Source organism: Dendropsophus ebraccatus, chromosome 1 (assembly GCF_027789765.1).
Source record: "Dendropsophus ebraccatus isolate aDenEbr1 chromosome 1, aDenEbr1.pat, whole genome shotgun sequence".
NCBI classification, from domain to species: Eukaryota; Metazoa; Chordata; class Amphibia; order Anura; family Hylidae; genus Dendropsophus; species Dendropsophus ebraccatus.
In genome coordinates this window covers 215559515-215584083 of record NC_091454.1, presented here as the reverse complement: position 1 = coordinate 215584083, position 24569 = coordinate 215559515, and the positions used below count along the sequence as shown (strand labels likewise).

The 24569-nt window shown below is 43.4% G+C and overlaps 1 protein-coding gene across 1 annotated transcript in view; it reads left to right on the top strand.

Moving 5' to 3' along the window:
• Positions 1-22707, top strand: part of LOC138769575 (complement C3-like) — a 62573-nt gene extending 39866 nt beyond the window's left edge. Inside the window, exons 26-41 of the mRNA XM_069948142.1 lie at positions 1393-1552; positions 1683-1784; positions 3982-4132; positions 4319-4482; positions 5855-6013; positions 6119-6178; positions 6414-6504; positions 10966-11017; positions 13319-13406; positions 14729-14818; positions 15663-15768; positions 17991-18080; positions 18739-18822; positions 21506-21589; positions 21835-21973; positions 22500-22707. Coding sequence (XP_069804243.1) covers positions 1393-1552; positions 1683-1784; positions 3982-4132; positions 4319-4482; positions 5855-6013; positions 6119-6178; positions 6414-6504; positions 10966-11017; positions 13319-13406; positions 14729-14818; positions 15663-15768; positions 17991-18080; positions 18739-18822; positions 21506-21589; positions 21835-21973; positions 22500-22641 — 1762 coding nt within the window. The 3' untranslated portion in view covers positions 22642-22707. The remainder of the gene's footprint in view (positions 1-1392; positions 1553-1682; positions 1785-3981; positions 4133-4318; positions 4483-5854; positions 6014-6118; positions 6179-6413; positions 6505-10965; positions 11018-13318; positions 13407-14728; positions 14819-15662; positions 15769-17990; positions 18081-18738; positions 18823-21505; positions 21590-21834; positions 21974-22499) is intronic.
• The last annotated feature ends 1862 nt before the right edge of the window (positions 22708-24569 follow it).

Genomic DNA, 24569 nt, shown 5'->3' with positions numbered 1-24569 from the left:
CCGCTTCTGGATCAGCAGCAAGATTCTCTGTTAATCCAGAGGTTCAGGACTCATTAGATATGGAAATGCAGAGGCCTCGTCTCCATTCGGTCAGTGATGTTCCAGTACCAGCCCCCCCTGATGATGCTGCACTCAAGCAGCCTATCAGCAGCTGGGAGCGGGTAATTGCTGCCAGTCCCAGTGATATGGGCACTGGTCAGCTGAGTGTGCAAGATTGCCGGGCCAACCATGAGCAGCATATTTAAAGGGAACCAATCACGCCGAAAATGCCCCTAATGATAAGGATACGTGCTGGTACATCACCCAGCATGCCCCTGTACCCTTCTTGATTAGACCGCAATTTTACATTTATGAAGTCATGCGCAGTATGGTGATTCCTGGCAAGTAGTCACGGTGGGCGTATGTCCTGGGCGTAGCTAAGCAGGGTCCTGGGAGGTTGCGAGCGCTGTAATCATGTCCAGAGGGGCGTGATTAAAAGAGCTGCGCTCTGCTGACGTCACCCGGGGCCTGCATTCCACGCCAGCAGCGCGCCAACGTCTTTAGCATGCCGCGCAATCGCGTCATCTTCTCCCGCCGTATTGCGCTTGTGCGGCGTACTAAAGACATTGGCATGCCGCCGTAGTGAAACGCAGGCCCCGGTGACGTCAGCAGAGCGCAGCAACCTCCCAGGACCCTGCCTAGCTACGCCCAGGACCGTGACTACATATGCCCACCGTGACTACTTGCCTGGAATTACCATACAGCGTGGGACTTCATAAATGTAAGATTGTGGTCTAATCAAGGAGGGTACAGGGATATGTTTGGGAAGCATGCTGGGTAATGTACTAGCACGTTTCCTTATCATTAGGGGCATTGTCGGCGTGATCGGTTCCCTTTAAATGAGGAAAGGCGGGATATTTAAACACGCAGCAACCTCCTATAGCTGCCTGTGATAGCTTTGACTTGGCTGCTTCGCTAGCGTTCCTGAATTGTTTGGATCTTGTGTATCTGACCTTTTGCTTGTACTTCCTTGACCTTTGTCTCCTGATTTTGAACCAAGCTCCTGTCTCTGGCTTGTTTACGGATTCTCCTTCAGTTCCTCTTGGTGTGACCCCTGGCTTGTTATCTGACTCTGGTTCGTGGGTTACACGGTCCTGGTTGGTTGTGAGACGGATTGCTGAGTACTCTCGCTTGATGGCTCCAGCATTTAGTAGTGTAAGGACCATCGTCTGGTTGGGATCCGCCATTTTGGGCAGCACATCAAGTAGGCAGGAACAGAGGGCTGGGCTCAGATAGGGCTCACTCGACCCCCCTGACGTGAACTGTATTTAACTATATATATAACTGTATATAACTATATTTTGTACATTATGATTCTGGTTATCTGTCCTTATGATACGTATGTCTCTTCAGGCTCACCGCCTATGTGGTCAAAGTATTTTCCTTGGCTTCAAGTCTTATCGACATTAATAAAGATGTAATATGCAATTCAGTGAAGTGGCTCCTTCTAAACAAACAGAATCCGGATGGCGAATTCAGAGAGGATGCACCTGTCTATCACCAGGAGATGGTGGTATGTACAAGAACTAGGGGTGGGAAAGTTATGGCCTCCCACAATTTTGAGTTTTATGGAGTTTATTATACCATAGCTGCCTAGCTGTTTGTGAATGGCTTTTTGTAATGTACTCTCTGTTTGTACATAGGGGGGTATAACAAAAGGCTCTGCTGAGCTGGATTCCAGTCTCACAGCCTTCGTCCTTGTTGCCTTGCTGGCAAGTGAACAAACCTGTGCTGACCGAGTTGGGGTAAGTCTCTTGTCCACTTTTTATAGTTCTTCCTCCTGTGAACTATGGATTAGATCCCTGATGGCGAACCTATGACACGCGTGTCAGCACTGACACGCGTAGCCATAGTCGCTGACACGCGGCCGCCATGCAGCCACATACAGAAAGGTATGCGGCCGCATGCAAGATCCAGGGCCGTCCAGCGTCCTTACAGTGCGGCCCGACCCCACAACAGCTGGAGTGTCAAGGTTAGCCATCACTGGCTTATATCAATAATGTGTATATCATGAACACTATTGATGAAGAAGGAAGCTCTGATATGTTAGCTATTAGGACTAGAGATGAGAGACGTGAATCTGGCAAATCAAGAATCGCTGCGAATTGCGCTGTCAATTAACTTTGTTCTGCAAAGTGAATTCTTGGCGATTCGTTAAGGTAATCTGCAAAAAAACTAAATTGCTGTCTGGAGCGTCACTGGGCGAGAGCAAGGAATTAACCATAGTCCTTAGCACCCGTCCAATCAGCTGCAGGCCCCTCTGTGATGTCAGCACCTCCCTCTATATAAGGAGGTTCGGTGGCCAGTCGGCTGTGTGTGGAGGAGAGCACAGGATGGCAGCATGCAGTTAGAGCAGAGCAGGGAGAGACTAACAGAGAGACATAGAGACAGAGAGGAGAGGAATGGCGGAAATTGGATGAGTGACTGGCTGATTGACTTTTTTTTTTTATTGTGATTTTCCGATTTTTGACAATTTAACAACAACATGCTTCAACAAATTCATCCTTCTGTATTAGTCCCAGTATTGTAGCTACCATAGTTTTGGCTGTTTTCATGAAACTCATCAAGTGTCAGGAATCTGCAGTAGCCTGTGTGAACTGGACCTGGTGTTTTTCCTTTGTGGACCACACCTGATTGCTTCTCAGCTTCTGGCTATGCAGGAGTTAAGCTGAGAAGCTCCTGGTCTTGATTTTACACCTGTGTTGTTGCTGTGATTGACAGGTTTCTCTGCTTGTCTGTACCTGGAAGATCAGAGCGCCGGTCCAATGAGGATCCGGACCGGGCTCTTGGTCAGCATAAAAGCTAAGCACAGACTGAGTCCCAGCGCTGGCTAATTAGGTGTATTCCTGGTCCCAGCTCTCCCTTGTATATTCCTGCGCTCCCCGTCCTATCCCTCCTACTGCTCGACTCGTTTTATTGACCTCCTGCCTGACTTGTGACTACTCTTTTGGATTACTGATTTTGTACTACGTTGCCCGTGTGGTTTGACCCGGCCTCGTTTACTATTCCTTATTGTGTTCGTCTGTCCGTATTGTTTTGTGTATCACGTATATAGCGCAGGGAACGTCTCCATGGTTGTCCGCGACCGCCTAGGGTCGGCTGAGGCAATTAGGCAGGGACAGTGGGTGGTTCAGATAGGGCCCACTGTCTGGTTGTGTCTGTGTTAGTCTGACATCAAGGTTTGATTTTCAAATCTTAACAAGTTTGACCGAAAGTTTGCAAAGCTTGGGAAACACATTTCCGTCTGCTTTGCTCATCTCTAATTGAGACACTATTTTTTATCTCTAGAATTGGTTTCTTAGAGGTACTACTGTCTGTGCAGCAGTCCCTGGAATGGTAGTAATCCCTGACCAATTCACGTCCCTGTTTCGTGCCTGTTTTCACCAGTATCACATCAACTGATCCACTTTATTCCTTTCTACCAATATACATGGCTAAGGTATTATAATAGAATGTAGCTACTATAAGGCACTACAGGAAAGGGGTTCCAGCTCAGGTTTTCGACATGGGTTGGGGCAACATTTGCAAAATAAGGAAACCAGATCAACGTATCTCCACACAGATTGTATAGCCAGTTGAATGAACCAGCACTGAGCTTATTTCAATTAATATGTCAATCAATAGTAAAATGTAGCTGTAAAATGCATCATTATATCTTTTAACACTTTTAAACTTTATCCATTTGTTTAGCTCATTTATCACAATAACCTTTCAAGATATTATAGCCATTTATATGTTTTACTTGTAATACCCTTCCTAACCACCCGGTGCGCTGTTAAGTAAAAAATCCACCCATGAGCAACCGATAGAGCTCAGAGCACAAACAGTGGAACATGTGGAACACACATTTTGCATAAATTGCACTGTATATAATCTTCTTACCACATATATATATATTTTTTTTTAACATTTAATTGTAATTTTCATTTTTTATCCATGCAGAGTCTACCCGCAGGCATAGATAAAGCCCTAAGATATTTAAACGACCGTTATGAAACCCTGAAGAAACCTTACTCCATAGCCATCACCTCCTATGCACTGGCTAAGGCTGGAAAGCTGAAGGACATCAAGAAACTAATGTCGGCATCTACAGGTAGGGTACCAGCATGCCATTTACAACCAGTGATGTGGATCCCAATTTATTTATAGACAATGATATAGCAGTATATTACATGGATGTTCTTTAGATGTAATTTCACTTACGGTAGATCATGTGATCAACGTGCGTTATATTAAAGTTGCGCTTATAGATTTTTTTGTTTGCAAAATTTTCTTCCAGACAACACCCACTGGGATGAAGCAGGCTCTCGCTTCTTATCCCTTGAGGCTACCTCTTACGCACTTCTCACTCTATTGAAGATGAAGGATTTTGATAAAGTTGCACGACTGGTAAAATGGATAACCGAACAGAGATACTATGGAGAAGTTTGGGGATCAACGCAGGTGTGTAATTCTGTTAAGCAAAACATTTCAGGACTATAGCTTCAGTCCCTCAAAGTCATCTATCAAGATGTGACAACAGGCTATCTTAGCAATTTATGTAGTTCCCTTCTGAAACATCCTGAGCCATCATTTTGACCAATGTTGGATCAACGTATCTTGGACTAACAAGAAATAATGATTCTGTAGACCTGCAAATGTATGATCCCAGTCCAAATGTACGATACCAGTCTATCAGGGCCCTATTACAAAGTGCAATGTGTGGTTTAAACAAGTACTGATATTGCCATCTACAATACATAGATTATACCACAAGAGAGAGGTCCTTGTCCGTAAAATCTACAGGACAGAGATATTTTTATATAAGAACTTGCATAGTATGGTGTAGGCGAGTGTTTCCTTACTCAGTCCTCAAGTACCACCAACAGGTCATGATTTGAGGATGACCCATACTGTATAAAGAGAACCTGTGGTGATACCTGATGCACTGACTATAATGAAATCACTTGTGAAATCCTCAAAACATGGCCTGCTGGTGGTCCCTGAAGACTGGAGTTGGGAAACACTGGTGTCTGATTCAACATGGGTATAAAATTCAGAGTGATACAACATGAGCCAGTAGTGGGTTGGATGAAATGGAGATATTTGTGACCAGATCAGTTTGTTTGTGAACTATGGACCATCATTATGTGATATAGGTCCCATCGAGGAAATAGGCTTTTGTGGTATGCTTGAAATTGGCATGGTCTAATGGTCCAGACAAATGAGTTCTGCAGATTGGGTGCAACACAGGAGACGCCCTGTAGACATTAATGATAGGATATAATGAGGGAGGATGAGAGTTATATGTCATTGAAGGAGTAAGGAGCACGTGCTGGTTTGGAGGTGGAGACCACAGTGAAGCTGTATTGTGGTGCATCATTGTGTAGGAACTAGGGATGAGTGAAGTTAAAGTAGAAACTAAGCAAATCGTTTCCCTAGGATTGGTCGGCAACTTGTGAGGCTGGGGGCTTTGAAGTCTGTGCCACTCCGTTCCGCTCTTCCCTGGGTGCCGGGAAAAGCTGGATCCAGTCCTGGAAACTGGGAGAAGTTTCCCAGAACTGGATACAGCTTTTTCCAGGAAGAGGAGCGGCATAAAGCGGCACAGAGCCAGCAGCCTGACAAGCTGCCCACCAATCCTAGGGGAGCACTTTGCTTTGTTCCTACTGTAAATTCGCTCATCCCTAGTAGGAATCTTTTGCAAAAAAAAAAAGGTTTTGATCATTTTTTGATGGTTTTCCAATATCATCTTCTCACACACCGAATAACCCTACTGATATATGCTGGGGTTATGGATGGTCTTCTAAGCATTTTCATCTCTACTCTTGGGTTGTAGTCTACAATGATGCAATTTGAAGCCCTCGCCCAGTATCAGATAGATGTGCCAAGTTTCAAAGACTTGGAAATGGATGTCTCCTTTAAGCTTCCAGGAAGATCCCAAGGTACAACTCATCGACTCAGTCTACAAAATGCCTTGCTGGCCCGATCGGAGCAGGTAAGATCCCAGGGATGTAATGGTCAATGATGGATCAATCGTCACTTGTGTTGTGTAGAAGTAACATTTCTCTGGACTCTTGTGACTTGATCTATTTCTTTGCAGACTTCTCAACTAGGAGACTTTATAGTCAGTGCGAAAGGAAAGGGTCAAGGTACATTGACGGTAAGAGAAGAATAGATTTTACCAATGTTTTAATAGTGTATTCTTTTTTGACAAACCATTTACAATGCTGTAGGGCAGTACTAGTAAAAGGTCTCCGAATTGGAACCACGCTCCATAATTCTACTCACATCTATTACATGGCATTACTGCGGCTTCCCTCTGAGCATTGTAGATAACTTACAGCCAGTAATATGTAATATGAATTTTTACCATTTTTATCCTATTTGACCACCAGGTATTATCTGCATACTACGCTCTTGAAACAGAGAAGGAGAAAAAATGTAACAATTTTGATCTGTCGGTGACCATTAAGGAAGAGCCTCATGGTGAGATATTTGTTTTTTCTCCTATTAAATCTCATCCACCTTGTTATTTTCGGAACTTACATGTAGTGTATATGTCATGACATTGAGCTAGACAGGATATTATTATTATTATTATTATTATTATTATTATTATTATTATTATTATTATTATTATTATTATTATTGTTGTTATTATTATTGTTATTGTTATTATTATTATTAATGATTTCTGGGTCCACCTTCTGGTCTTCCCACCAGACGCATTGGTATCTCTATATAGGCTAATATCTCATGTTTCCGTTATACACTGATAGAGAGAGATCTAGTGCTACACAGAAGTATATGGAAATATCTCTTTCTCATAGGGAGACTAGAGACTATAGAGACTAGACTAGAGACTATAGAATAGATCTATATGAGGTATGATTTTTCTCTCTCTTTTGAAGTGCAATGGGGGAAGAATTTGAAGTACAAGGGTAAACTGGTGGGAAAAGTGGATAATAAAATTCAGGGAAATTAGGCCCCACAGTACTGTGTATTATTGAGATCACTGGAGCTATGTGTGAGGGACTACTTTCTACAAAGGTCAGTGGAAGGAGATAGAGGAAATTACTTATGGTAACAGAAGAGTCACCGAGGCCTAGACTACAATGCACTCCTGGCAGGGGCGTAGCTAGGGGTTCAGCCTAGGGGAGCCTAGGAGTCTGAGTGGGCCCCCAACCGACATGACCCAGCAGGTGACAAGGCTTTCTGAATAATAAAGGGAATATTCTTCAACATTATTCATAGTGAATAAGGATAAAGAGCAGTGTAAGAGGCTTCTACATTTCACATATAGAACCACAAAAAAATGTAAAGTGCTTAAGATTAGAAAAATATAGCTGCCTTCTTCCACAGACAGCACCACTCTTGTCCTCAGTTTGAGTGTGGTATTCAACTGAAGTGAATGGAGCCAAGTTGTAAGAGCAGGGTGGCACTGTTTTAGAAGAAAGCAACTATGTTTTTTGTTCTTAATCATCGTACTGAGTACAAGATGCTGCAAAGCTGGGTGACCTCCATTACACTTAGTACTAGATGCTGGGAAAGCTGGGTGACCTCCATCATACTGACTACAGGATGCCAGTATATATATAGCTACTCCTGGTCATTTGGCCACTGCTATACCTATAAATGGCTGCTGTGTGTGTGTGGGTGGTGTGTGTCCTCTCACACAGTCCTCACTCTGTACCTGACAACTTCCAGCACCACAGACACTGATGAGGATCACTTACAGCTGCTGCTGCACTTCTTCTCAGTCCCTGGCAGCCATAGATGACAGGATCCCTCCAGCTCTCTCCTCCTCATACCATGCTCTGTCGGACAGTGGGGGAGGGGCCAGCAGCAGAGCAGGAAGCAGCGTGGAGGAGGAAGTGAAGAGAACAGGGAGAAGATCCAGCCCTGGCCCTGGCACTGCATCCGACGGCTGAGTGGGCCCTTGGCGAGCAGGGGGCCCGCTATTACCAGGTGCTGTTGCCGTGTTAGGGGCCCACTACACAGGTGCTAAGGCTGTCTGCAAAACAAATAGCTTTTGCAGACAGCATTAACCCTTTAAGGACATGGCCTATTTTCGTTTTTACGTTTTCGGTTTTTCCTCCTTGTGTTTAAAAGGTCATAGCACTTGCATTTTTCCACCTAGAAACCCACATGACCCCTTATTTCTTGCGTCACTAATTGTACTTTGCAATTACAGGCTGAATTTTTGCATAAAGTACACTGCGAAACCAGAAAAAAATTCAAAGTGTGGTGAAATTGAAAAAAAAAACGCATTTCTTTTATTTGGGGGAAATGTGTTTTTACGCCATTCGCCCTGGGGTAAAACTGACTTGTTATGCATGTTCCTCAAGTCGTTACGATTAAAACGATATGTAACATGTATAACTTATATTGTATCTGATGGCCTGTAAAAAATTCAAACCGTTGTTAACCAATATACATTCCTTAAAATCGCTCCATTCCCAGGCTTATAGCGCTTTTATCCTTTGGTCTATGGGGCTGTGCGAGGTGTCATTTTTTGCGCCATGATGTGATCTTTCTATCGGTACCTTGATTGCGCATATACGACTTTTTGATCGCTTTTTATTAAATTTTTTCTGGATTTGATGCGACCAAAAATGCGCAATTTTGCACTTTGGGATTTTTTTGCGCTGACGCCGTTTACCGTACGAGATCAGGAATGTGATTAATTAATAGTTCGGGCGATTACGCACGCGGCGATACCAAACATGTTTATTTATTTATTTATTTGTTTACTTTTATTTAAAACCTGGGAAAAGGGGGGTGATTCAGACTTTTATTAGGGGAGGGGGATTTTTACTATTAACAACACGTTTTTTTTTTTTTTTTACACATATACTAGAAGCCCCCCTGGGGGACTTCTAGTATATACACTTGGATCTCTCATTGAGATCTCTGCAGCATAGATATGCTGCAGAGATCCATGAGATCGGCACTCGTTTGCTTTCGGCTGCTGCAGCCGGAAACAAACGAGTGCCGAGCCGAGGACGGCGCCATCTTGGACGCGTCCCCGGCCGGCATCAGTAACGGAGATTTCTCCTCCGGGACAAGGTCCCGGAGGAGCGATCTCCCCCACTAGACACCAGGGAAACGTTGCCTCCGGTAATCGGAGGCAGCTGTCAACTTTGACAGCTGCCTCCGATTAGCTAATTAGCGGGCACGGCGATCGGACCGTGCCCGCTAATAGCGGCGGTCCCGGGCTACACGCGGCACCCGGGATCGCGGCACTTTAAAGCGGGGCCGCCGCGCGGCCCCGCTTTGAAGTGCTAATGAGGACATAGGACGTACCGGTACGTCCTATATCCTTAAGAGGTTAAAGCGTAACTGTCATTTTTTTTTTTATTGCAGAAATCAGTAGTATAAGCGATTTTAAGAAACTCTGTAATAGGTTTCATCAGCCAAAAAAGCCTCCTTCTGTACTCAAGAAGCAATTTCCCAGCCTCCCCCCCTGACTTCTTATCTGTGCATTATCAGGCAAACACGTCTTCATTACAGAGAAGCCAGTGAAGACGGGCTCTGCTCTCTCCATTGTAAGCCTATGAAGGGGGGAGGGGCTGAGGGAGATGAGGGAGCAGGAAGAGGTGACATGAAGGTCAGCTGTTTGTAGACTCTTTGGGCACCTAAAACGCTAAATTCAGGTGTCAGAAAGGTCAGTGCTTATCTATGAACTTACTGAGAGAAGATTGCAGGGTGTTGTGCTGTGCAGGACTGCTCCGTGCTCAGTCACTCCTAACAGCCCCTCCCCTCTCCATAGCCACATAATGGAGACAGAAATCCTGCTTCATCTGATGTGAGGGGGGAGGCTGGGAGATTGCTTTTTCAGTACAGAAGGAAACTCTTTTAGTACATAAAACCTATTACAGAGTTTCTTAAAATCGCTTGTACTGTTGATATTTAATGTTTTCAGAAAAATGGCCCTGAAATGACAGTTACGCTTTAAGCGTCTGAGACCTCAGTGGGCCCCTGCCTGAGTGGGCCCGGGAGCGACTGCCCCCTTTGCCCCCACCTATTTTCGCTACTGACTCCTGGGAAATACAGCTGCATCCTGATCATATGATCACACTGGGGCTCGTCCTCATTAAGTAAAGAGACCAGAATTGCAGAGAAGTGAGCAGAGACTAAAAAGGGTGAACATAAGCAGCGTCTTTCTCATGAATAGTGGTAGGTCCCTATTACACAGAACGATAATCGTCCGAATCAGGCCGATTCAGCCTATTATCGCTCCATGTAATATCGATAACCATCAGCTGATGAAACGATCATCAGCTCATTGTTTCTTTAGATCCAAAATCATCAGACGCACATTGCTACGTGTAATAGCAATGCACAGCTGACGATTGTAGTATAAGATAATTAAGTAATAACTCACCTTACCACGTTCCCTGGTGTCCTTGGGGGCCATTCCTGGCCTCTGCAGCTCTGCTTTCTGCTCTCTTCTGGTCCAGTCTCTGCACTGACAGGCTGCGGCTGCTTAGCCAATCACTGTCCGAGAAAGGCCACGGCCCACAACGAGCGATTGGCTAAGCAGTCAGTGGCCTGTTGTTACAGAGACCGGAACAAAAAGCAGAGCTGCAGAGACCAGGAAAGGCCCAAGGACACCAGGGAAAGCCAGAGGACACAAGGGAACTGGTAAGGTAAGTGAATACTTTATTATTTTACACTAAAAGCAAGGAATGCACGGATATCACTAACGATGTCCGTGCCGCCCTTGCTGCCCAATATTGCTCAGTAAACAAGTGCCGATCTAGCAGATTTGTGCTAGTTTAGTTTAACTTTGTGGATAACTCCTTTAAGCTGGCGTACACGTGAGATGTTTTTATGGCCACTTGTTGTTCATGATAGGTCTGGGAAGGCTACCCTTCAGTATTATTGTTAGATAGGTGACACCATAACTTAAATTGTAATTTATTCTTACAATTTCCCACACAGTTAAGAGACCTGAGGGAGCTGAGATGACTGTTTCTATGACTATCTGTGCCAGGTGAGTTCCACAATTTGCCTTTAATGAGAACTTCCATATACAGTACTATATAACACTGCATAGTGTATAGAGGAATGTAAGGGAAAAGGTTAGGAATGATACTCAAGGACCGGAAACAAAAAAGCCTGACTGTTTTAGGTCCAGGCAGGGTTTTTTTCTTTTTTGTAAATCTATTCATTTAAATTTACATTAGGGCAGCTGTCTATTGAACCCACACGTATGAGCTGTACCCGAAGATATAACCTGTCAATGTGTGTGCGCCAGTAGCGGATTATAATAGGTCCATTTCGGGTGGTAGCCCGGGGCCCTGAGCTACTGGGGGCCCATGGCCCCCAAACAGACTTATACTTACAGTGGTGTATTATCTCCAGCCTAAAGTTTTGCCATGATGTGCATAGAAATCGCTGCTTTTTACTGCAATTTTGCACAAATCAGAGCAAAACTGCAGCCAGGAGACAATGCAGTAACATTAGAGAACATACTGAAGGACCTTATCATGTGACAATGATGTCACCATAGGTCCTTTACAGGCTGCATTATGGAGGAAAATGCTAATGTCGCCATATTTACAATGGGGTGGGGGGGCCCAAGCTTAGTGAACAGCCCCTGTTGAAGCCTCTTGATAAGCAGCGATGTCCGTGCAGCCCTTGCCTAGTGTAACTTCAGAGGTACAGTATTCTTACTTTCTTTACACAGTCATCAGCCGTCTTAAATAGAGCTCGGTTGACAGACGATGAGTTTAGGTAAGGACCATAAGACATGATCAGCCCATAATCGTTGTCATCGGCTGATCGTTGTCTTTCTTATCCGGAGCGATAATCTGCGATAAAGCGCTTAAGCGATCGTTTAGCGAACGACAAACAATGATTTTTTTTTTTTAAACAATAGACATTTAGACGAGGAAAGTCGTTAATGTGATCGTAATTGCGTTCGTATCCACAGATGTAGCCAGGGTTAACATGATCGCTGACGCAACAACCGGCAATTAGAACGTCGCATTGAATGCGTCATTGTGTTCAAGTTAACACATGTTCACCTGGCTTATCACACTGGCCGTTCTGTGACCGTACTGGCTGGATGATCTTTATTTCTGGTGAATTCGGATGCAGGCGCACAAATCCCAATTAACCGCTGCAGACAATAGAGACCTGTCCGCACAAACCTGTCAGTTCACACAATGGAGTGAGCGTCGTCAATGAATAGCGGCCACAGAAAACCGACATGTCAGTTTTTTTCGTGCAGCCAGATTAAATCCGGGCCAGAACGTATACTACGGGGGGGGGGGGGGGGGTTACGAAGCGTACGCCAGAAGCGAAAGCCAGGTTTGCCCCTTCTCCCTGGCGTATGCCTCCTGTACGCCCCGTTTGCTGGATGGGTAGGCTGGCGGAGCTTGCGGGGGCATGATAAGGCGGGGAGGAGGCGTGGCCTTATTTATCATGATTTAAATTATGATGCGCATAAATCACGATCAAAATCTAAATGTAGATTTCGTACGCCGGGTGCAGGTTTGGGCACCCGGCCGGCCGGATTTACTAAACATGCGTTGTGTGAACATGGCCTACACCTGTATATACTGTGAACTATGAGCGTTTACACTGGAAGATTAAAGAAAGATTAGCAATAATTTTGAGGTCAGCACAAAAGATGCAATCAATTTTCGTTCAACAATTTTGGTCAATATATTTCCAGTGATAAAAGGGATCTTCCATGGAGAAAGAAATTATGGGAGAGATTTATCAAACATGGTAGACCTGGCTCAGTTGCCTCTAACAACCAATCAGAGTCCACCTTTCAATTTGAAAGAATCTGCAAGGAATAGGGAAATCTGATTGGTTGCTAGGGGCAACTGAGCCAGTTCTACTTTATACCAATTTGATAAATCTTCAGTATATATGTGTATTTTATTTTTTTGTAAAGAGGATGTACCATCAGATATATCCTCTTTAATCTGACCCAGGGATAGAATGGCGTTGTCACGGGCAAGCCGGTGCTGCAGTCCGTTTATTGAACCGCGGCCTGATTCCCGTGTACGGCGCCGTTCTATCCACGGGTACCGAGCCGGAGCTGAAGCACAGGAGGCGGGCCGGGAATTCCCTCCCCTCTATAACGCGGCTCCATTAGAATCAATGGAGCCGTGTCATACAGGGGCGGGGGATCCTGATGGTACATCCTTTTTAAGTATATTGTTCCTAAAATCAGGGTTGTGAGGGTTGTATCATGGACTGTCAGCAGAATACAGTAAATAGCTTATACACTGTCAATGGGAATAGACTAAACCTAAAATACGCAACTTTTTTGCAGGTACCTTAAGAACCATGATGCCACCATGTCCATCCTTGATATTTCTATGATGACCGGTTTTGCACCAGATATAGATGACCTCAATAAGGCGAGTATCATTGGAGGCAACTCAGCCCACAATTCAGTTTGATACAAAATAGTCATCTTTTATGTTCATCACTATCTGTGTGTAAATCAATCCATTTTAATCCATTTACTTGCTGCTGTATAGGAATGTGTCCTGTAATCTGTAATGCCTGCCATTTTCAGACAGTTTGCCTAATTTTTTAATAATCATATAAAACACATTTTACCCAAATACCTCTATACAATTCAGTATAGGAATAGAAGTAAACAGCGGGACTAACCATGCAGTAAAAACTCAAGTCTTCATTCATGAATAGTTCCAGACATAGCAGACATAGATAAACCGGGAGCATTTGTCTCAGCTGTTTCGCGGATGCGCGCTTACTCAAGCCTGGGTCACTAGGCTTGAGAAAGAGCGCATGCGCGAAACGGCCCATCGCCCCTAGTGGAACGGTCCTGCTTTGTCTATGTCTGCTATGTCTGTAACTATTCATGAATAAAGACCCAAGTTTTTACTGCATGGTAAGTGTCGCTGTATACTTCTATTACTATACTGGACTGTTCACATTGCTACACTACAGAGTACAGAGGAGTTACCAGTATATAACTCCTGGTACTGTTGCAGCACAGCCAGCCTAATCTCCCAGGTAGTGCCGGATCCATTTCTTCTTTTACTTTTCACTGGGTTGGCACGTGACCTGCGGCTCTATCAATTTCTAAGGAGCGATGGAAAGAGCCCAGTATGCTGGAAGAGCACTGTACTCAGCTCTTTCTGTTGCTCCATAGGAATGAATAGAGCCGCGGGTCACGTGCCGACCCGGGGTTGGACCCCTCGCAATCTTCTCCTTTTCCCTTATCCTGTGGCTAGGAAAAGTTAAGTTTTCCCGGAATACCCCTTTAAGGGCCTTTTACACAGTCGATTATCGGCCAGGACCATTGCTAAAAATGTTCCTGTCGCCAATAATCGGTCCGTGTAAAAGTGACACAGATCAGCCAAGGAGCAGGAAAACGCCCGATCCTCGGCTGATTGGGTCTTTAGAGCAGGCCTTAATATTCTTCCTGTATAAACAGGGTTGCAGTCGGCAATGATCAAAGAAAACTGACAGATATGTTTATAGGATACAGTACACTGTACACAAAGAATATGTATATATCTTTGCTGTAAGTTTAAAGATCACAAGCAGCAGTCTATACTTACATCCGCGCTGCTTGTGATCTAGGTCTCCCATCCTTCAGCCACTGACTGTAACTTCAGGGCCCACCTCTGGAATGACTGACAGCTGGAGGCCTCCAGCTGTAATGTTTCTGAGATTTGGAATGAGTGAATGTTTTCTCTATTAACAGCTTAAAAAACCAAAGGACAGATCGATCTCCAACTTTGAAATCAACAAGGGCGCATTTGATAAGGGCACCTTGATTCTTTACGTCGACCAGGTAAGAGGTTGTTTGTGTTTGTATGGGTTGGTGAAATCTGCCATAGCGGAGCTTCTATGTAACAATGAAGCTTCTTAGTGACAGGATCTTAGGAGGTGGACAGTACCTATATCACTTCCCATAAGTCTTAAAAGGTCATGTGTCCATGGGTAGACTTTATTGGATTCCCATTTTGCACATTTTTGTAATTTTTTTTTTATTAAAGACAAAAAGGGGGATTTATGAAGACCGGCATACAAGTACGCCGGTCTTATATTAAGCCCCGCCCCCTTTTTGTGGCAAGATTCCCTAAGAGGCGTACGCCTCTTAGCGAATCCGGCCTGCCGGGCGCCCGAATCTGCGTCCGGCATACCAAATCTACACCTGCTTCCCGGCATACCAAATCTACACCTGCTTTGTGTCATGATTTGCGCCTGCGGGCAGGTGTTAATGATGATAAATGAGGTGCGGGAGGAGGCCACGCCTCCTCCTCGCCTCATCACACCCCTGCAAGCTCTGCCAGCCCACCCATCGGGAGAGCGGGGTGCACGGGAGGCGTACGCCAGGGAGAAGGGGCGAATCTGCACCTTCTCCCTGGTGTATGCCTCTGGCGTAAGCTTCATAAATTCCCCCCATAGATCCTAGTTACCATCTTCATCAAACCACTGGATCATCCCAAAATAAGCAAGATATTAGTTTTTTTTATGAATTTGCTTTCTATTGTGAACAAGAAAAAGCATTAAAGTAAAGAAAATATTTTCTCTCATCAGCTCTAAAATTCTCTACCTGACAGTCCTATTCAACCTACTGTATATATTTTAAGTTGTGTTTGAGTTATGTTTTACTCATTATTATGTTACCTTAGATTTCCCATAAGGAGGAAGACTGTATAAAATTCAACCTTCATCAGTACTTTAAAGTAGGACTTATTCAGCCGGGCTCCGTCACAGTGTACGACTACTACTCTCCAGGTAACAGCATAGTCAGGATAACCTTTGTAACTGCTGCTTATAGCTAAAACATGAAAAACAAGACTCCTTACTCACTACAGACAGGCAAATACTATGAAATGTTGTTTGGTTTTAAACTTGGCCAAATCATCCAAGAGTTTGGATTCAGATATGAATTCGGAAGTGTCAAAAAGCAGACAAAAATTAGAAATGTCTGACAGGTGACAAGAGGAAATAGATTCCCTTCAAATCAACTGGTGTCAGAAAGTTATACAGATTTGTAAATTACTTCTATTTAAAAAAAAATCAAGCCTTCAAGTAGCCAGTGGTGTATTCTTTCCAGTCTGTCACAGTGCTCTCTGCTGCCACCTCTGTCCATGTCAGGGATTGTCCAGAGCAGAAGAGGTTTTTCATGGAGGTTTATGACTGCTCCAGACAGTTCCTGTCAGCACGTTGTGAGACTGGAAAGAATATACCACTTCCTTCAGGGCATAAAGCAGCTGATAACTACTGGGATACAGGAGATTTAAAAAAAAAATAATTAAATAAAAGTAATTTACAAATTTTGATAACTTTCTGACATCAGTTGATTCAAAGACAATTTTCTTTCTCGGGAATAGATCTTTAAAACATGCATTCTGGTGACAAAGAACAGATTTCCTTAGCAATTGTCTAACAAATTGATCACAAACATGATTGTACACATGATTTTATGAATCCCTACTTGTAGTTTAAACCTTGTTTTATTGCACTAGGCAAGAAATATGTAAAAGGCCCACGAAGAACTGACTTTGTGGCCTTAGCAATTCTATAACAAATTCACACTGAATTGAAAAGAAAAAATTTCAAGTGCACAGAGCAATGCACAACATGTTTTAAATCACCACAAAGACGCAAGCTGCTGTACAAGAACAGAGTGTTCACGCACGCCTGACAATGGCAAGAAAATCTGCCACACAGCCATCAGAATACTACTGAAAAAAAGATTAATTTGTCACATATGTGGAACTATGTAACATAGCAATAGGCTGCTGCATGTGTCTGCAATGGCTGTATATGTCTGATACTGTCTGCCCTAGACACATACACAAACTAACCATTTACGCTTTGCAGATCTTCTCTAACTAATTATTTTCTCTCATGCAACTCACTAACAAAATACTCAATGAGTGTCAATTCAGTCCACTATTCCACAACTGTAGATTTAAAACATACCTGTCACGACAGACTGCTTCCGGATCAGCAGTGAGTTCCTGCATTAATCCGTAAGTTCAAGTCTCCATGGCTATGGATATGCAATGTGACTGTAATGCTTACAACCCCCGTTGTATCCAATGGAGTCATGCGCATTATGTTCTCATTGCGTGTCCATATCCATGGAGACCCGAACTTCCAGATTAACTGAGGAACACACATCCGATCTGGCAGCAGCCGTTGTACCAGGTACACTTCAAGGACTAGCAGCACACGCTCTGTGTAGCACAACTTCTTCCTCCCAGCTCCTGACTGCAAATGACTGATGATCCTGGCTCTGCCCCTTTAACAACGTAAAACTATGCAAAAATCCCAGCGGGCAATACACCTAGGATTTCACTGTATTAAGCGCTTTATCCGACAGCCAACAGTGTTATCTTTGGCTGGTATCCCTGTGATCAGTGATCTGTTTCCTGCATGCCTCTACTAGGCATTGCCCCCACCTAGCCAGAATCCTGCTCCACACTGATGAGGGGCAACACCCCAAAACAGCTGTCTGTGGATGGATACCTGGCCTTGGTTTTTCCCTTGTCATTACATTGATTTATAGGGCCACTTATATGGTGGTTTCCTTACAGGAGCCACCCCTTGGCTGGGTCCTTCCCGGAGGGATATCTGGCTAGTCCTGTGTTTTGAGTCTCTTAAATGAGGCTCCATGGGCTCTTCTTTTGCATATTTATATATCCCAGGGAGCAATGCACCTAGGATTTCACTGTATTGAGCGCTTTAGCTGGCAGCCAACAGTGTTATTTTGGCTGGTCTCCCTGAGATCAGTGATCTGTTTCCCGTCAATGTAAGACTGTTAGTCAGAGACAGGAAGGGTTTACCACAAGCCATTATGAAGAAGTCAGCCTACCGGAGCCATCACCATCAGAATTAACCTTGTGCCGCAATGTATGTCTAGTGTGGCCATCATTATTAGCATTCAGGCAGGACAATATCTTGATTTTTTTTTGTTTTTTTTTTAATGATTTTTTTCTACCTAACAGAAAACCGGTGCACTAAATTCTACCACATGGAGGAAGGCAGCAAACTTCTGGGCAAAATCTGCAGAGGAGAAGTGTGCCGCTGCGTAGAAGGTAACGTGAAATTATGATATCACTAGCCTTACCAGACGGTAAGAATCTTTACCAGGAAATTTTTGCGCACTGAGAATTTAACAATTATTCAGAATCCATGAACAATTTAGTAGTTGTTACATAGGATATTTTAATCTAAACAGAAAACCATAATTCCCCAATTTAAAAAACGGGTGTGGTTTACTAGCACTTATTAATATAATTTCCTACAAAATCTAGACATCGGCTAAGTTGCACAAATATAAAAGACTCTAGAGAGAGGAGAACCATTTAAAATTCTTAACATAATAAGGACAACTTCAGGACATTGCCACTCCCATAATTTATAAAATAATTTTAATGTGAATATTTCCACCAGCTCTTCCTTTGTGAAAAATCTCACAGTGAAAAACAACTTTTTGGGTAAATCCAGAGGCAACTTCCCTTTTTTGGGTTTTATCATGCAAACTGTTGGATGTCGAGTTTTCTTGTTAATCTGGTGCAAATTCTGGTGCCAAAATTTAGGCACGATGCCCAATAGTATACAATTGCATTGGCAATAGTAAATTAAGGCCAGTTTATCCAACCTGTTTGGTTATTACAATTTTCAAATTCACGTTTCAAAAATTAAAATTTTCACAAAACTTTGCTTGCAGTCAATTCCTTCTTCCTTTTCCAGAGAACTGCTTTATGCAGCAAAAGCTAGAAGAGGTGGACGCTGTTGCTCGATTAACAAAGGCGTGTGAACCTGGTGTGGACTATGGTGAGATCATTACAATGGTATTATATTTTGTAGTTTGTAACCACAGAAACTCATAGGCCTCTATATAAATATTACACTTAAAGTGTCACTGTCGTTAAAAATTTTTTGGCAGAAATCAATAGTCCAGGCAATTTTAAGATACTTTGTAATTGGATTTATTAGCCAAATCTGCCATTAGCTGCATGTAAAAAGCCTTTTCCCAGGTCCACCCCTCCCCTCCTTTCTGTCGTCCACTCCTCAGAATCAGGAAATCTCGACTGTTTTTTCATCAGTCGGATCTGTCTGGTCTATTAAGAGGGGAGGGGGAGGGGGAAGGAGCGAGATTATCCGGCAGCTGAGAGCCGAGAACAAAGGATTACACAGCGGGGGAGCTATTCAGAGACCTAATTAGTGGTCAGATAGCTCAGTGGTGACTGTCAGAGGAGAGAGCCCTAGATGTGAATGTAAATTAACTCTTTGTTGTCCTGTTTTTGCTGCCTTTACTTTTTCTCTCCATAGGAAAACCATGAAGACAGGGAGGAGAGCTTCAAACTGCTTTTTCATGATAACAATGCATTTTTCGGCTAATAAACCCAATTACAAAGTTTCTTAAAATCACCTGGACTATTGATTTCTGCAATAAAAATTTTAACGACAGTGACAACTTTTTTTTGCAGAAATCAATAGTACAGGCAATTTTAAGAAACTTTATAATTGGGTCTATTAAGCAAATATGCCATTATCTGCATTCAAAAAGACTTTCCCAGGTTCCCCCTCCCTCCTCTCTCTCATTCACTGAGAAATCTCGACTCTTTTACATCAGTTGGGCCCTGTCTGTTCTATGAAGAGGGGAGGGGGGAGGGGGGAGATTAGTCGCCAGCAGAGAACAAAGGATTAAACAGCAGGACCTGTATGAAAGCCAGTATTCAGAGGTCAGAGAGGTCAGTACTGACCTCAGAGGAGATAGCCCGGTGATGTAACTGTAAATTAACTCTTTTTTTTTGTCCTGTTTTGGTGCCTTATCTCCCTCAACCCCTCCCCTCTCCATAGACAATCATGAAGACAGGGGGGAGAGCTTCGAACTGCTTTTTTTTTTATAAAAAAAAGCATTTTTCAGCTAATAAACCTAATTACAAAGTTTCTTAAAATCACCTGTTCTATTGATTTCTGCAAAACAAATGTAAACAACAGTGACACTTTAAAGAATACCTGTAAATAAAATAAACCTTTGATATCAGAGAGACATTATCACACATTGTCACAGAGGGTTTTATTGATGCTAGGTACGCATAGATGTTGTAATGCTGGCAGATACCCGATGGTGTACTATCACTTAAGGCACTCCCCATCCCCATGCTCCTTGCTTCCTACCATCTGCTCTAGGATCCCTTCTCTTATCCTCTGTCTGACCTTTGTCTACTATGCTGACCCTCCTGGGTTTGACCTGGACCATTGACCCTGAACCAGTTCTGCTTACCACTACTCTTTTGGCTAAAACTGATTCCTCTACCTGTGTTGCCCACCAATACTGACCTGCCTATACTAGACTCCACTACTTGGCCCCCAGCCCTAAAGTGTACCTGTCACCATGCTAGCCGCTGGATTAGCAGCAAATGCAGGTTTCCATGGAAAGGATCATAGACTTAGACCATAATACACATGACCCCCTTTGCATTAGAATGGCGTTTGAGCACATTACTGTTTCGTTGCATTTCTGTATCCATGGAGACCCGAACTTCTGGTCAAGCAGAGGAGATCAGTGCAGATCAAAAGAATGAGGGCTGACAAACCAAAACACCTCGGAGAAACCATCACATTTCTCAACGTCGGTGAGCTAGCCAGACCTTTTACTAGGAAGGAAGGAACAAGCTAAGGAAGTACCCTGAAATACTCCAAAACAGCTGTCTGTGGATGGATACCTTGTTTGGGTGGTTTCCTTGATTGAGCGCTGCGGAATCTGTTGGCGCTATACAAATAAATATTATTATTATTATTGACTGGATACCTTCTTGGGCTCGGTTGTTACTTCTCCGAAGGAAGGTCTGGCTAGCTCACTGACATTGAGAACAGGTGATGGTGTCTCCACAGTATTTTTGCATATTGATTTCCCAGGGGCAATGTTCCTAGACTCACTGAAGTTGAGAAACATGTGATGGTGTCTCCACAGTGTTTTGGTTGATCTCAACCCTCATTCTTTTGAATGCACTTACTAGGCTTTGCTCCCACTAGCCCGAATCCTGCTCCACATTGATGAGGGGCAAATACCCGAAACAGCTGTCTGTGGATGGATGCCTTGCTTGGGTGGTTTTCTTGACTGGAGACCCCCCTTGGCTTGGTTGTTCCTTCTTGGAAGAAGGTCTGGCTAGTTCACTGGTGCTGAGAAACATGTCTGTGCAGTATTTTTGCATGTTTTATCTAGCAGATCGGTGCTCACTTACATTGGTGACCAGGCTGTGCAATACGGCCCTTAGTTTAGCGACCTGCTACCCTTCATATTTCACATTCTGGAGTGGGATATAGGGAGAAACACCACAGGGTACTCTGGTTGGGTAAATCAGCAGATACAAAGCCACTGTGGCGTTACGGATGCAATGAACAAATCGGTTGTAAATTTTGACCTAGCTTTTATGATAGCTCTGTTGGTCAGACTATATCATGCAAAGCTTTAAACCCTATGAATTGATGACATGTTTTTAATTTCTAGTCTATAAGACAACGCTGACCGCCATTGAGACGGTTGATAAATATGAGACCTATGTGATGACAGTTCATACAATCATTAAGGAAGGTAAGGCATACTGTACATTGTTCATTCAATTGATATATATATATATATATATATATATATATCCCTAATCTTTTCTGTGGTGGTCTACATTTAGTTTTCCTCTCTCTCTTACTCTATGACGCCGGGAAAAAAAAAAGACAAAAGAAAAAAGTTTACGCTTCTGTTTTTCAGCATCATTGATCTGCATTTTTGTGAATTGTATCAATATTAATACACCTGTTCAATTTCCAATTTTCCGTTTCCAGGTACAGATGTAATTCTTGCGAATAAAAATAAACGCAATTTTATTAGTCACGTCAAATGTAAAAAAGCCCTAAACATGAAGATAGGCCGAGACTATTTAATCTGGGGAGTGAACAAAGATCTGTGGAACACCGGTTCTGAGTAAGTAACAGTAAAACATCGGAAATTGGAAATTTTAGCACATATTTATTATTGTGGCCGACATACCAAAACATTACACTTTTATTCCGGTTCCATAATATTTTGGTGATGGTCACAACTCCCCGACTAAGGAATTTTTGTGTCGTCCTTTCCATGCAAAAACAACTGCCTCAGCCTGGCATGGGCGTAATATTATATGATGACTTCTCGGGTTCGTGCCGGCAGGATATTTTTACCGGGCTGTGGTGATCATTATTAATTTTATTGCCACCACTGACATCAACTACATGCAGGAGAAGGCGGGGCAAGGACAGTGTAACGACATGCAGTGCATGCTGGGTAAAACCTATAGAACAATGAAATACTAAAACAAAAAAATTCTGCATTATTTATAAAGTGCAAAAAAAAAAAACCAAAGCCTCGTCCAGCTAAGTGGAGCAAAAAATATTAGACAAACAAGATACAAACACTAACGTTTTACCCAGCTATTATGGGCCTCTCATTATACCATTTGGTTCCCCTTCAGATTTGCCTACATGATAACCACGGATACATGGATGGAGATGTGGCCGAATAATCGGGAATGCCAGGACGCTGAGTATGAGGAAGTCTGTGAAGACTTGGCCAGGTTTACAGATGAGCTGGAGTTCCGGGGCTGTATCAGATAAATTCCCTATCCCTGTAAATGATATTTTTGTATATGTTTTTGCATCAATAAAGGTTTTTTTTCTGCCCATTGGCTTCATTTTACTTATTATCTTATTCATGAACTGTATTCGCCAATGCATGTCTGTATTGAAGATGATTGGTGATCATATTGGATCCACCTAGAAACATAGAAGATTGTCGTCAGCAGGGCTGTTAGGGGGGCAAACAGGGCGATTCCCCTGTGCCCCCATCCCCGGAGGGGCCCTCACAGCTTCCATGGTCCCCCGCTCCATGGGAGTATGCTATACCTAATACCTAGCACAGGCTCACCTCAGTAGCTGCTGAAGCCAACACAACCCTCCCTCCTTCCCCGAGGTCCTATACACAGAGGGTCTCCTGTCCTCCTCCTGCTCCCCCTGCTGGTGTAATATTACACTGCTCAGCAGTTATGAAGAGGAAAGAGGAGGAAATCCGCAGGCAGCACTATGAAGCTCCGTCCAGTCAGCTGCAGTATTCTCCAATACCAGCTACTAGTGTAAGCGTATGTATATAGAATGTACATAGTGTGTGTGTGTACTGTTATATAAAGTGTATGGGGTGGTGTACTGTTATCGTGTGTGTGTGTACTGTTATATAAAGTGTATGGGGTGGTGTGTGTACTGTTATATAATATACAGTGGTGCCTTGGATTAGGAGCATAATCCGCTCCGGGACGGCGCTTGTAATCTAAATCCACTCTTAAACCAAAGCAAATTTTCCCGTAAGAAATCATAGAAATGCCGACAATTGGTTCAACACCCCCAAAAATAATGATTTATTATTCTGAATAACATGTAAAACAGATAAAACAAACATTCAGAAACAGCAGAATATGTGATATTATAAGTTACTGTACAGTAATGGAGAGGATGGGAAACACAAGGACTGACAGAGACTGCAGGGAGCATGAAGGAATGAGCAGGACAGATGTGGGCACATACATACAGCACTCTCTGTCCGGGGAGAGAGGGGTTACAGCTATGGAGAGATTACCTCCACCGTCCTGTCCCCTGATGTAAGCCCCAGCCTGAAGTGGATCTGCTATGATTTGGAAGGTGACGGAGACTTCCTGGGTCAGGGTACAGTGCTGTAGACCCCGCTATGCAGACCATGCCCCTCCCCCACTCCCCCTCCCACCCAGTACAAGGAGCTCTTACACCAAAGCAATGCTCTTAAACCAAGTCACAATTTTGAAAAACTGAGCTTTTAAACCAATTTACTCTTAAACCAAGGTACCACTGTATATTTAATGTGTAGGTGAGCATGTGTGTGTAATTGAGATTTATATATGTATAATGTGTGTTGCAATTTGTGTGAGATTGTGTGTGTGTGTGTGTACACAAGTAAACGTCATGATCAGTAGTGAATAAAATACAATGTAGACTGCACCTGGCTAATAATACCTCAATATACAGTAATTATATAAAGTGCCTCAATACACAAGTATTATAAGAAGTGCCATAAAACATAGCAAGTATCCAGAGAAAATAGAAATAAGAAGTGAAGCTAAACAAGAAAGTATACTATATAGAACCACGTGGATGTGTGTGTGTGTCTATAAATATATATATATATATATATATGGTGTATGGTATGTCGCATTATATTTATGATATATTGTGGTATTGCATGGCGATCACCAATTATAAGTGGTGATGTGCGCAGTATTGTGCGCCACTCCCTAGCCAGCTGCAAAGTCTGTGGAGTGAATGAATCAGCCAGGGAGTGAAGTGTGCTGCTACGTGCTTCACCCACTTATACGGCCATTTTCACACGTACCACATCGCAGCACTTAACCCACTGCTACCGGGCTAATAGATTACCTGCCCGTGCTGCCGCTCACTTTTCCAGCAAATGGTGCATGTGCATTGGGCCCTCTGGTTAAAGGGGCCCACCCGGCCTTTGCTCT